This window comes from Siniperca chuatsi, linkage group LG4 (assembly GCF_020085105.1).
Source record: "Siniperca chuatsi isolate FFG_IHB_CAS linkage group LG4, ASM2008510v1, whole genome shotgun sequence".
In the NCBI taxonomy this organism is placed as follows: Eukaryota; Metazoa; Chordata; class Actinopteri; order Centrarchiformes; family Sinipercidae; genus Siniperca; species Siniperca chuatsi.
In genome coordinates this window covers 28,892,643-28,906,899 of record NC_058045.1, presented here as the reverse complement: position 1 = coordinate 28,906,899, position 14,257 = coordinate 28,892,643, and the positions used below count along the sequence as shown (strand labels likewise).

General features: G+C 39.8%; 1 protein-coding gene across 2 annotated transcripts in view; it reads right to left on the bottom strand.

Annotated features, from left to right (window-relative positions):
* Positions 1–254: 254 nt before the first annotated feature.
* cftr (CF transmembrane conductance regulator) overlaps positions 255–14,257 on the bottom strand; it is a 47,702-nt gene continuing 33,699 nt past the window's right edge. For both annotated transcript variants that reach the window (XM_044192822.1, XM_044192821.1), the window contains 8 exons: positions 13,522–13,749; positions 12,421–12,521; positions 8,770–9,000; positions 7,056–7,211; positions 6,159–6,248; positions 5,247–5,419; positions 4,116–4,221; positions 255–3,690 (listed from right to left, as the gene is read on the bottom strand). In XM_044192822.1, coding sequence (XP_044048757.1) covers positions 3,475–3,690; positions 4,116–4,221; positions 5,247–5,419; positions 6,159–6,248; positions 7,056–7,211; positions 8,770–9,000; positions 12,421–12,521; positions 13,522–13,749 — 1,301 coding nt within the window. In that variant the 3' untranslated portion in view covers positions 255–3,474. The remainder of the gene's footprint in view (positions 3,691–4,115; positions 4,222–5,246; positions 5,420–6,158; positions 6,249–7,055; positions 7,212–8,769; positions 9,001–12,420; positions 12,522–13,521; positions 13,750–14,257) is intronic.

Below are 14,257 nucleotides of genomic sequence, written 5' to 3'. Positions count from 1 at the left end.
CCTGAAAGAAAACTGGAGGCTGTTACAGCTGTAGATTATAGTTTTGGAATCTCACGTTCAACTATCACACATAGCTGTAATGTGTAGGTGTCTACCTACTTTTGGCCAAGTAGTGTATGTTCAAGAACAGGGATTAATGTTAGAATCGGTATGTCAGATTGAGCCACAAACGCCTCATGAACAAGACCCAAAAGAATTTTCCTTTCCCAACATAATTGACTCACACAAGCTTTTAACAAAAATGACAACCACACTGAAATTCTCAATCTTTAGTTTTACTGGAAATATAGTTGATTGAACAAATACATTTATACATTTTTTTGGACATCTGTGTCCCTTTCCTATGAGTAAGAAACAGCTTAGTTCTTTATTTACTCTGTAAAAAAAAAAAAAAAAAAAAAAAAAAAAATCTGTCGTCACAGTTAACACATCAAGGCATTTCTCCACAGTACCTTAATTTTCTGCATCGCTGCTTTACAAAAACTTATATTCAGTATGAAAGGAGCAACACACTCTTCCCTCAACCAAAGTGTCGTTGGAAGAGTCAAAATGGTTTCCAGTTTCCAAGGGAAGTACAGATAGAACTTTGAAAATGATGAAAAAGAAATGCTAAATGTTTGCTTTGCGTTTGTACAGCAGTGGTTCTGGAAAAATATACTTTATATCAAATAGAATTTTTTTTTTGGCTCCTCTGTAATTCACCAAGTAACAAAAAGCTGAAAAATTTAAGTAAAAAGCAAGAATTGTAATCAAAGGTCACAATTCTACATCTACACTTCATTTTATGGAGGAATCAAAACTGTACAACATTTAATCTTTTGACTGTTTCCTTGCTGTGAAAGCTGATGAGTACCTCAGGGTGTCTCTAAAGTGCATTCAGACAGAGCAATAAGTATCTGAATCATCACTCATTAGTAGCGTCAGCCAGTGTCCCTGTTGATGTGTGTGTTGACGGCAGTGAAGCTACTGCAGAGTCTCACTGACTAACCAAAGATACTTTAGCACAATACACATGAAGCCACTGTAGAAGTCTGCAGAACTGCTGCAGTTTACCTTAATTCCCTAGAAGAACTGTTTGACAAAGCTCTGATCTCTTTTTATCCTGTAGGATATACAGATTTTCTTTTGGTCCATTACAGTTTGTACATACCGCAACATGTATACCAATATGGTGCTTGATTTGTGTCTTTGTGTAAGTTTGCAGACAATTTAGCAAAACTCACAATTTCATTTTAGCTCATTAATGCTTCCTGTTCACAATGGCGACGTTGATCAAATCCAGATTTTATGCTTCAAAGTCGTGTGATAACATTGAATACAGGTTAATGACAACACCTATATTGATTAAATGGTTACAGAAATAATGAATTGAGGTTTTCCTTGTCCACACTAAAATGGGAGAACAGTTTTGTCAGATCGTAGAAAAGGTTTCAGTCGTAGTCATCTGGACACTGTTTTCAGAATCAACTTCAGGACTTCACCGTCTTGTTTTGAAGAGTTTTGTCAGACTTATTCAAACTGGACAGTGTTTCTGAAAACTGTTTTTGGTTGTGAAAAGCAGAGGCTTACTGGGAATTCACATCAGACGCAAGGCGCCGGTGGTAAGTAAAATAAGCACTACTGAAGCATGCATCAGTTTAATCTACAATGACTCGAGCCACAGTTTGAAAGGCCAGAGGCTGACAAAAGTTCAATGAAACTGGAAGGCTCATCGTGAAACTGGGTGCCATTATCCATCATTATAGATAGAGTTAGTTATTATTCACAACATATAGACGATGGGATATTTGTGTGATTTGGCTGCCTGTGGAGATTGCTAGGTAATTATTAGGTACATTTTAATAAAATGGAAGCAGATCTGTTCCGTTAGATGAACGAGTGACGATCAATAAAAAACTCAAACGCTCCCGCTGTGGATTGCTCTTTAGTGCGGACAAAGGCTAAAATGGAAATAAAAGATGTGTTTTCAAATTTAGCCGGCTTAGTATCAACATGGCTTAAGACTGAGCAGAGAAGTCAGCAACGTTTTTATTCATTTTTTATTCTGCATTGTTAGTTCCTGCTCTGGATGATATAATGAGTAAATGTTGTGCTGTCTGTTTGCTTGCAATGCTCATAGTTACACTTTGTAATTGTACAGATAAGAAAAGCTCCAATCTGATCACACCCTTATGCAAGATGCATACAATAAGTCAGACTTCTACAGTGGCTGCTATTTTGATTTCATTCTGAATTCAAACAATCTAAAGAGACTGAAGACTCCAGTAAAAACTAGCTAGTTGTTCACTAGTCAGAACAAAATATTTTTCTTACAAAGTAATCCCTTAGTTCAATCCAATGAAAATGTTTTTTAAAACAATAAAAAAGTACAATGCAATCCCCCCCCCCCAAAAGCAAATATAATTGTTTGACCTCAGAGTAGAAACATTTTGAGGATCAGAACTGAAGGAACCCTCGCACAGTTTTGCCCAGCCCCCAAAAACACCCGACAGACTGAAACCTGCAATGACACTTGAAATGGTTCAATGACAAAGCGTCCAGTTAGATTTTGGGGTGTGTTATCATGTGCTTAATTTACATGTCTAGCCATCTTGCTCTGCTCCTGGTGGTCCCTGTTACATGGAGGATTTTATCTTCCATGCTTCTGGAAGTAAGATCCTGCAGCACATACACACTGTAGTTTCTTATTATTTTTCTAATTTTGTGACTTTGATGTACAACAAAAGCTTTAAATTTGAGAGCCTGCAGATGTCTGCATTTTTTTGCTACATACAAATCTTTTCTAAACTTGCTGCTATGTTGTACAGTGTTGGTCAATGGTCAACATGTGGCGTTGCTCTTAAGTTTTGCACACTTGTAATATTAAGTTCTATTTCTGTAACCTCAGCCTCCAAATTCTGCACTGTACACACCTGATTCATATTCATGCAGAATTTAACAGACACAACGTTTTATTACACGTGTGCAAAACATCCTCCCCCACTTGTATATTTGTGTAAATTTCTGGCAATAAATGAGCTCCGTACTTCAGCCTCATTATCTGACAGTAAAATGGATGTGACCCAGCTGTGTGTCATCTGTGCTTGTGTCGCTACATGTTAATTTGCATGTGTACAATATACTGTATGAGGGTAAAAATCAATATATTGGTCAAAATTTGTTGTTTTATTAAAAATCAAGTATAAACAAGTCAATTTTGTTTAATGCCAATATGATGGAAAACTTTTTCATCTTTGATTTTTAGATCAATTATGATTGAGTGTGAATTGAGTTCTCCTATTATTGAATAAAATAATTTGTCTGGGCACCGGTGGAGAGTTTATGTCCCATAGTGATTCAGATGCTGTTTCACTTTTAATTTGGGGGGATAATGGCTCAAACTTATTTACTATTGACCACTTAGACCCATCACTAGATCAATCCCTTGTTTAGAGTTGGGTGTGTGTGTGTGTGTGTGTGTGTGTGCCTGGCCGGTTAGAGGCGAGTGTCGTGGACTTCGTCCTCAGCTTCCTCTGGCAGGGACGAGATCTTGGCAGTCTGCGGTGCCGCCCTCTTGCTGGAGTTGAGGCGGTGAAGCGTCGGGAAGAGGTGGAGCCGGTCAGCGGGGCTCATGGCCTGTTTCAGGTGACTCGTCTCATTCAGCAGTTTCTGGATGGAGTCGTAGCTTTTCATGGAGCTGCCCTCGATCATCTGGACAGATGGGAAGGAGGAGAAGTTGGTTATTTGTTTATCTTGGCTTTTAATCCGTTTTCTTGGAAAATATGATGTTTCTAAGATTTAAAAAGAGGTATTTAATGGGAAACTAAACTAACTAACTAAAAAATAAATGATTTTCCAGGATTTGTATGAACAACTTCATGACTGGCTTAAGCTAATGGCCTTTTCAGTTTAACAGTGGGTTTGACTGCTTTAAAATATCTGAAAAAAGTCACATCAATGTCCTAAAAAAAACATTAAATAAATCATTAAAGTAAGCTGATCAAGTTTCATAAGCTGAGCATTAAAATGTTAATGAAACTCTCAAAACTCTCTCTCAGCACAAATAGTCTGACTTTAACAGAGACTCAAGATCAGCAGAAATGATCAGCAAAATAACAATTTAATTCAAAACTTACCAGGAATGATTGACACTCCAGCAACGGCTCCACTCTGTGTTCTGATAGGATGACGGTGCAGCCAGAGAACGCCTGCTTCAGCGTCTTCCTCAGGACCTGTAACGTTCTGCGCGCACGCGCACACACACACCATCATCAAAGGCCGTCTCTCTCTACTGCTAACACATTAGCTTAGCATTCTGTTCCTGTTGAGGCCAACATGAAAGAGCAGGCAGCATTGTCCTTAGCATAAACTTGATTGCTCATTATAAGCTTCATTTACCATCATGACCCCCCCCCCCGCACATATGGTTACACACACACCCACATACAGTAGGTCAGAATTACTTTAAGCATTCTAAATTGCCACCATATGCAGTGACAGGAACGCCACACATGTTGGATTTGGGTGACTTCCGCTGCACTGTGACCTCACAGGATGCCACAAACACACACACACACAAATTGTGCATCACTTTCAGGTATTAGCTGTGTTTGAGCGTGCAGTAGGAGGCACCTTTCTTGCAGAAACAATTTATTAAAGCTTCGAAAGTGCCCACATACAAAAGCACACAGGGAGCAAAAAAGACAAACATCAAAGAGAATGTAACACAGGTAGACAGGATGACAACGCAGCGTGTTTCTTATTAATATGCCCTAAATCTAGTGACATGAAATAGATCTATAGTGTCTGCAGGTTTATCAAACATTTAAATGCCATTACAATGTGCTATATTAATGCTCTGACTAAAGTTGTTCCGACAAGTAGCAGAGGTACATTTTGAATCCAATATATAGGTTTAACAGTATTTTTTCATATAATGATATAATATTGTGATAATTATATTAACATGTTTAGATAGGAGGTCACAAACAAGCCCATCTAAGTTTCTTTCCTCTCTTTGTACTGGAAACTTTTTTTCTAATGCCTTGTTTCAAATGGTCAAAAATAAAACTCTGAACTCAAGATAAAATAAAACTGCATCACACATCAATTTCACTGTGGATTTGACCAGCGACTCAGAGAGGCTTTTAGGCTGGTGGTAGACACTATGTTGTGCGCACACACACATACATATACCACATACACACATACATATACCACATACACACAAGCACACACAGATGAGAGAGCTTTGCGTTAATACTGACATGGGGTCGAGGTAGGCGGAGGGTTCGTCCAGCAGCAGGATGCGGGCCTTGCTGAGGATGGAGCGGGCGAGACACAGCAGCTGTTTGTGTCCGTTGCTCAACACACTGCCTCTGTCCTCCAGCTGAAAGTCCAGCTTGTCTGGAAACTGCTCGATCACCGACTTCAAACCCACCTGCGGACACACAGGACAGATTTTACTTTGGAATTCACTCCACTGACCGTCATGGAGGGGAAGATTTGTGTTTTCATCTCAGATGTCAGGTTCACTCCCGCAGCAACATCTTTAAAAGATAATGTGGCATTAAACCTGAAGCCTTAGGTTACAAGACAGTTTCTCTTCTACTGACACTGCAGCTTAATTTAATAAGATGATTCTGACACTGCAGGACATTTTTAATATTGTTTTGGTTTAGATACACATTAAAAGAGCTGTTACACTAACATCTTATTTTTAATACTTTACTATGCTGAAGTGATCTCTATATGTTGAAGTTTTTGCTTTGTATTATTTGTACCCCCATGCTGACGTTTCAAAATGAATGAAAATGTTCGATACTATTGCCAATGAACTGAAGTTCGATACGATACTTTTTCCCAGATACCTTAATTTGAGAAATACAAACATGGTTTTGTTCAAAACCCTTTTTTCATTTAACAAAAAACACCCAAACAAAATTATTGCATCTGATATGCCTCAAGGCCAAAACTATGAAAACAAATTTTATAAAATATTTTCCTTTAGTGGTGTGAGAAGAAAATCCAAGGCAGGAAAATCCTACAACTCACAATATATCATTACCAAATCATTATCAAATTCATTACCTCTGATTGATTTAAAGTCAAATGATTGATATATCAATCATGGGCAAAATAATATGCACAGGAGAGGAAAAGTGAAAACAGTGCCTGACCTCCTCGGCTACCCTCCACAGCTCCTCATCGCTGTAGCGTCCGTATGGGTCTAGGTTCATCCGGAAAGTGCCAGTCAGAATAAAGACTCTCTGTTCAAACCAGACCAAAGAAAAAAAACATTTAAAATTACACATGATTGGATTACAAAAGTTGCCTTGAAATGTGTAAAAAGTGTAGCCCTCATAATAATTTGTATTTTCAGGCATTTAACCAGGGAACTGCTTTCCAGTGATAATGAAATCTACTTTTCTCAGAGTCAGAAATCTCTCTCAACTTGGTCAATGACCTGTTCATGATTCCGATCTAAAATAAAAGAAAAAAGATTAAGGTGACTCACATCTCCCAGTCTCAACTACTCTCTAGGTTTTAAAACTTCAGTTTTATTGGTTCACAGTATGGCTTTATTGTATGACTGTGGTCATTCATGTTGGGCAAAAGCAAATACATCAAATCAATTTAAAAACATTGTGTTAAAATAACAATTATCTTTATTTTGTCTCAGTTTTCTTGTACTCATTTATTTTTTGCCATGAAATGAAACACATTTTTTCACAATAGTCCAGTCTCATGCAAAATGACGCAGACTAGACTGCAAGAACACTTGGTGGTGCTGCTATAAAACAACCATCTGAATTTTACAACTTTCAGTGTTTGAAAAACTCTTAATATGAAACTCAATTATTTCAGATGTAACTCTCTGAAGGTGAAATCTGAATAATAGTTCTAACTTTTAAATCATTTTTTTTGCCTTCCTGGCTGCACTTCCATATTGGCATACGACTGATATCAGCTTTACTGAAGTACGGTTGAAATGTGTTTCTCAACAGCGTTTGAATTTGAACCGGCCACCTTTGTATGCCAAGTGTTGAAAAGCGGTTCTGCAGTCATACACGTACCTGCGGCACCACTCCAAAGGCCTTCCTCCATGTGTGCAGGGAGACGGAGCTCCAGGAGACGCCGTCAATGGATATTTCTCCGTCAGTGGAGGCAAGACGCAGCAGAGCGGAGAGCAGGGTGCTCTTCCCTGAACCTGTTCGACCCAGCAGACCCATCTACACACACACACACACACACACACACACAACCAGAACAGAAACATTTGCTAAATGTTCTGGCTTTTCAGTTAATTAAAAAGCTTAATTAACTCATTCACCATTTTCTAGAAATGCTGTATCTGGTGTCCTTGTGTGCATGCATCTATCAAAGTATGCATATCTACAGAATACTGTATACACTGCACGTACACATACTGTACAGTATTGCAGTACATATGGTATACGCATGACACTGTAAAATGAACTGCTGCCTTGAGGTGTTTTGGAGTCTAAAAGCTCTCTGTCCTCTCTTCTGCAGTCTCGCAGCAACAATTAGCCCATTTATCAGGAGGCCATAAAGTAGCTAATAGGATGAGGCTAAAGTGCTGACACTTACGGAGTTCTGCTGTCCTCCAGGATTCATTTTGAGGAGCTCATACTGACTTTAATTACTGCCAGGAGCAGAGAGAGGGAGAGCGGTCAAATATTAACATGTTTTCTCTGTTTCCACTGAAAGCTATTTGGCCACTACTGCCTGACTTCCTCTGCCCTAATTAAATTGCATAAGGCTTTTGAAAATCAGATACAAAGGAGATATTACAGATATGAGTGTATGTATGAGTTAAAATTAAAAAAAAAGAAAACTGTTTTCTACCAAGAACTTTGTCACTTATGCGTCTTGCTTATTTGTCTGTATTGTTGTGTTGCCTGATTTGTGCTTTTGTTTGCACTTTGCCCCAGAGAGGAATGACATTTTGTTCACTTGAATATTGATAAATGACAATGAACAAAAAAAACTTCATTGACCAAATTCTTCTAATTTGTAACTAACTGATTTTTGGCTACGTGGGGGAAATGGAAACAAGTTGTAAACACAACACTGACATTATGACCTTATAAGTTGATATGGCAACTTGTTAGCAAACAGTTGCCTATTTACACATCCAGCAGATAAGGAGCAATAACAATAGCTTTCATTTGGAGTTGTGTTTCTGTCCAAATGCTGAGTCTAAGTCCAACATTCACTCCCCTTTTAGCTCTGTTGAACTCCTGAGAACTCCTTTCTTCACTAGCTATTTGCTAACTATGTTTGCTGTTTTGGTGCCTACAGTAGGTTAATCAGTTCTTCACTGAAAACAGCTACTGGCTGCATCTGGAAACTACTCTGATTAGTGAAACGAAACAGTAAAGTTGCAACCAGAAAACAGAAACAATGAGTTGAAAGTCGCTGAATCACTCAGAGCTAAAGAGAACTGCAGAGGTGGTGCTAATGATCACATACACATAGTCATTCGATCCAGTGTAAAATAATGATTATAGCAGCTTTAAACAAATTAAAACAAGCAAACAGTGAAAATGTCACCACACATGTGACACAGCCTTCCTGCTGGCTAGAATGTCACCTTGCTACAACCTTTCAATGACCCTGCCATGACCCTTTAATTGCAGTGCCCATCTTGGGCTAATCAGTGTTTTGATGTTTTAAAATCCAATAAAGCAGAGCTAACATGCATCAGTCTGCCAAGTTTCATTAAAATCCAGTCACACACACCCTTTCCCATCACTTAGGACTTACGCTCTGCCCACCCTCCACAGAGAAGGAGATGTCGCTGAGGACGGCGCGTCCAGCCTCTGTGTATTTGACAGTGAGGCCCTGGACGTCCATATGGCCACGGTTGGGCCAGCAGTCTTGGGCGTGAGGGTTGTCGATGACAAGGTCTGGGCCTCCTTTAACACCGGATTTCCCTGGCAGCGGCTCCTCTGATGGCAGGTCGATGAACTTGAACACCCGATCCACTGAACGCATCTGAGAGGCGGAGAGAGAGAGGGTGAGGAGAGCTGTAAACTGTATTTATACTGGGAGTTACCCAGTATAAATACAGTTTACTACTGTTCTCCATTAAGTTGTTGAGACACGAATTTCCGAAACAATTTCTGAGCTGGTCTGGTAAACCAGTAATTTTTCATTCACAAGACAGCTTTTCTATAACCACAGACCACCACTGCTCCTGGTGTTCAACAGTAGAATTAATCATGTTTACTGTTGTAATTCAGTACCTTGTTTATATCCTGCTGTACATGTTTTTGAAGTGAGAAAATGTATTCATATTCTTTTTGTTTTGACTGAAATATTGTACTTAGCAACAATAACCAGTTTGAATTCTTTTCCCAAACTATTTATTGTGTGACAGCCGTCTCATTGTCGCTATCCATTGAGAACCATGCATCCTTAAATTTTGTGATTTTGAATTTTTCAGATAAACTGAAAGATAACTTGTTTTTTAAAAAGGGTTGAGAATTTTCAAACTTATTGGGCTAAATAAACCATTTAAAACCCCATTGAAATTTCTGAAATATACATTCTCATACAGCTGAAAACATGACTGTTTACCTAGAAATGTTGACATTTTGGAGATGCATTGTTTTCTTAGTCTAGCAATGTTTCAGCAAAAGCAAACTAAACGCACTTGAGCTTGAGAGGAATATTTTAGTGGCTACTCTTACCATCACTGAAAATGTTATTCAGAGGGAGTCGCTGTAATGAGTTTTTTTCTTACATTACAATATCAGTGTAGAACTGTGAAGAACGCAGCAAACTCCCCAAACACACACCACTACCACCACCATTGTGTGAGTGTGTGTACTGAACAAAATGTCCTGCACTGTGATAAGCTTTGTCAGCTCCACTAATCAAAATGTGGAGGAAAACAGACGCTGGATGGGCACAAACTGGTTCAAAAGAGTCTCACACAGACGTCACAAACAGAACGAGGTGAACTGCAGGTATCTCAGCCGTCACTGCCTCCTTTTACCCTTGCCCTCTACAATCCCCTCTGAATAATGGTAAGGGGTGATAAAGCAACATCAACTGCTGTTACACAGAACAAGAGGAAGAAATAACAGAAGAAATAACAGATCGTCATCTGTGGTTTACAACCTGTTGCTGACTGCCCTTCTGATGATGTATACAAACCACAGAGAAGAAGTACAGAGAACAGCAACGTCATATTACCAAAACCCCTCATAGCTGTATTAATTACATTACACTACAGGCGTTTTTGTCCAAAATGACTTATATTTTTACCCCAAGCACACGAGAAGTAATTTGGGATTCAGTGTCAGAAGGACACTCTGTCGTGTGGACAGGAGGAGTCGGGAACCTCTCACATGTTACACCCTCTTGGTGAATCTGATCTCTGGCTGTTAAAAATGAGTGTCTGGTGACATCCTGTGTCGCTGAGGTAGCACATGTCTGTCTGTATCCCTCCAAAGGCCAACAGTTGGATTAGCAGTGACACAACTGCAGAGGGGAGGGGACTGGGTTTCCAAATTGTGTAAAAATGTGGGATAAAATCCACAAATGTAAAATTTCTAAATCCCAACTGATCTAGAGGAACTCCTCACTGATTTACAGCCGAAAGTCTGAGTCGCGTTTTGCTTTTGTCCAAAGGGACTTACAATAAGTGCATTCAAACTCCATATAAACAATAGAGGTCATCAATAATTGGAAGTGCATCCCTCCCAAACAAACAACTGTAAAGGTTCAGTGCCACAGCACAAGCGCTCAGACTTTTAAAAAAAAACAACAATTTATTCATTTATTTAGGATATAAGACATAACGTCTTTGAATTCCAGCAGTCAACTCCCCTCTCATCCACAGCTGCTATATTTTACACATGAGACTGGCTGTTTTGACTGGGCCTGAACGCTCCGCTGTGAAGCTAGCGCTAATGGGAGAGAGGACTTCCTGTGATTTCTCATAAAATAAAAGCAGAGACTCTATAAAACGTAGCGACCACGTTACATCGCTGTCTCCGTCTCTCTCCTCTGCTCTCTGTCTGTGTCATGGTGCAGGGCTGAGCTACACACGCTCAGAGCAGAGGCGGACAGGATGAAGCGTGGCTTCGGCTGCATTCGCACAAAATCTGACAATGTGGCTCCTTCCCACAGGGTTGTGCGGAGGTGTGGCCCTGTGTATTTGTGCTTTAGAATGTGACCACCGTGGAACAATCAGAAAATAATGTTTAATTTCTCTGATTCACTACTTTGTTCTTGCTAACACAGCTCTCTCTCTTCATTCTCTAGCTTGCTCGACCGCCGCTGCTCTCTCTCTCTCTCTCTCTCTCTCTGCATGGGGCCAACTTTGAATCATATGTTTACAAAACAGCAACTAACAAATCCTAATCATTCTGCATTTAAAGGTGGGGTATGCGATTCTAATCCAATACGCATCTTTATGTCAAATTCAGCAAATATCTCCTCACAGTCTGCTAGCTGTCCGTTCAGTGTGTGCACTGAAAAAAAATCTGGTGTTTGTACACAGCCCTGGCTCTGTAAATGGGAAATAAACAAAGTGGCTCGGACCGGGCCACACAACACTATTCAAGCCATGATTTGTGTGTCAGGTAACGTTAAATGACTTGCCCACGGACATTCAGCTTACTTTCTAGTTTGCCAAGATATGCTGTTGTTGTGACGTTAGCTGTAGTAGCAGGAGAGTTGTGAGTTAGTTGTGTTAGATACATAACTTGCTGTGTTGTTGTTCGCTCTATATCATGGTACTTGTCATGGTTTTCGATTTCTCCTGAATCACATACATCACCGTTAAATTCATTAGATCTGATGAATCACTTTATTCAAATTGATTTTGTTCAAGGATTTTTTTATTGTCGTGATGACGTCATAAAATATGTCGACAGACATTCAAAGTTCCTTCGAATGTAAAAAGAATGACAGTCGGTACAGCCCTGCATTTTTGTTTATCAAATGATCAGAAATAACCCATGCATAGATTTCTGTCAAATAAGGTAACAGACTCATTGCCTTTACTCTACACGGACCAATTATGCTTACTGTTGGGCGTAGTCACCCAACAAAGGCCCATTCTGAGCCAGGAAAAAACGTCGAGTGTAAGGTTTGTTGTGTTTTGGAAGTAGAAAAGGCCAGCACCAGAGTTTTGAACTGCATGCGAACTTCAACAGGGAGTCGGTGAAGGTTGAACACCAGATGGGCAGAAACCATTTGGACTAGCTGCAGAGATCTGGTTGTGGACACAGGTGTTAAAAAACGAACCCATACATGTTCAGCAAAACCTCCTCTAATGTGTGTGTTCGTAGCGCTTGACACGCTTTTGACTGGCCATTGGTTGTGTGGTATTTTAATGCAAGTCAGGTCTTACTATGATGCAAACGATGATAGCTTTTTGTGTGTGTGTGAAGCACATACCAGTCCATCTACAGTGATGCTGGTGATAACAGCCCATTGGAAAGTCCCCAGGATGAGCATGGCGAGGGTCACGATGATGCCAACCTCCCCTGGTTTGTCCTCTGTAGAGTTCACACACACACACAAGTATTGTCCAATCAAAGCTGCTCTCTCTGATGTCAGAGCAGCACTCAGGTATTGCAGCTCTGCTACTGGCTCTATTGGAAAGTAATGAGCTGTGAAATTAGCCTTTAATTTACTCTCAACATAAACACAGGGTATGACGCAACAACACATGTTTGTATGCGTGTACTTGTTTCCCATTCATTTCATCAAACCCACACACACACGCTTCCTTTTGTACATGACATTTTTTCCAGTGGCATTCCAACAGTTAATTGGATGGTTTTCACAGACAACTGTGTGTTATGATCCTGATATCTGACTCCACACACTGTAACACACAGATAAGACTGAAGCCTCTTCATTTGATAGGCCCAGTGGAAATAACAAGGTGTTTACTGACTAACTTACTGGAATTTCTAGATGTTCATTTCTCCTTCCTGGGATTTCTGTGTACAAACCACTACTGCTGCTCTCATTGCCTTAAAGGCTCCACTCACAAAATGACAGCAACCTAGTTAACTGAGGTTTGCCGCAGTCACAGCTGATGCAGTTTTCTCAGTTTCAACTAATTTTGAGCATACAGTGGTGTGAAAAAGTGGTTGTTGTCAGGAAGTGCCCCCTTCCTGACAACAACCTTCATTTAAAAACTGCATTTTGTGTTTACTTGGGTTATCTTTGACTAATATTTAATTTAGTTTGATGATCTGAAACATTTAAGTGTGACAAACATGCAAAAAAAAAAAAAAAAAGAAATAAGGAAGGGGGAAAACACTTTTTCACACCACTGTAAATCCCTGTTGTCGTATGAAAACCATGCAACTGTGATTATTTGTGGTGAATCTTCGGACCTCCTTCAAAACTTATTGTACAAACCTAAAAATATACTGTGTCCAAGGTATTGAACAAGTCTGTTTATCACCTGAGAATCCTAAAATCTATCCTAAATCCATACATGCAACCCTTCATCCATCTACCCGCAGGCATCCTGTCACTCACGGTTGGTTCCCACGGCGATGAAGGCAGCAGTGCTGAAGAATAGGACAAAGATCATATCGCAGCGGAAGAGGAACCATCGCAGCGTGGCAAGGTAGTGGAACCAGGTGGCTGTGTGAGTGTTCAGAGCCTTGTGGAAGAGCATCTCGAAGTACGTCTGACGCCCAAACGCCCGAATTGTCCACAAACCCTTCAGCGAGATGATGAGGTGGGAGAAGATGGGGCTTCGAGCTGCAGGAGAAGAGAAGGGCCACATATTATACAAGGAAGGTTTGAGTACATACAGTTTAAAAGAAAAGTAGGAGCAGGAGAGCACTGTGGCATAAAAGCAAGAATTAGGCTAATTTTCTGTTGCTACTGTAGGCCAACCAGTGTCATAAAAAGGGACCGTAGACCAAACAAATAGCAAATGTAGCTTAATTAGTCAGATTTATAAGGAAAAGAAAGGCAGATGACAGATGAAAGCAACTGATTAAAAAGATTGGTCAATAGCAAAAAAAAAGACTCAGTGAGCAGAGAACACTAACACGGCCAGGGTAGGGAGCTGACTCCCATTGGGTCTATTGAGTGAACTCATCAGTAACCATTTTAAACTTAATCCTTATCTATTTTGATAATTGATTAATCATTTCACCTTTTTACATATTGCCTCTTTCACTTCCAACTTTACCAAAATTTGGCTGTGTGGTAGAGCTAAGTTAATTTTTGTGTATTGTTTTTCCTCTCATTACATGTTATG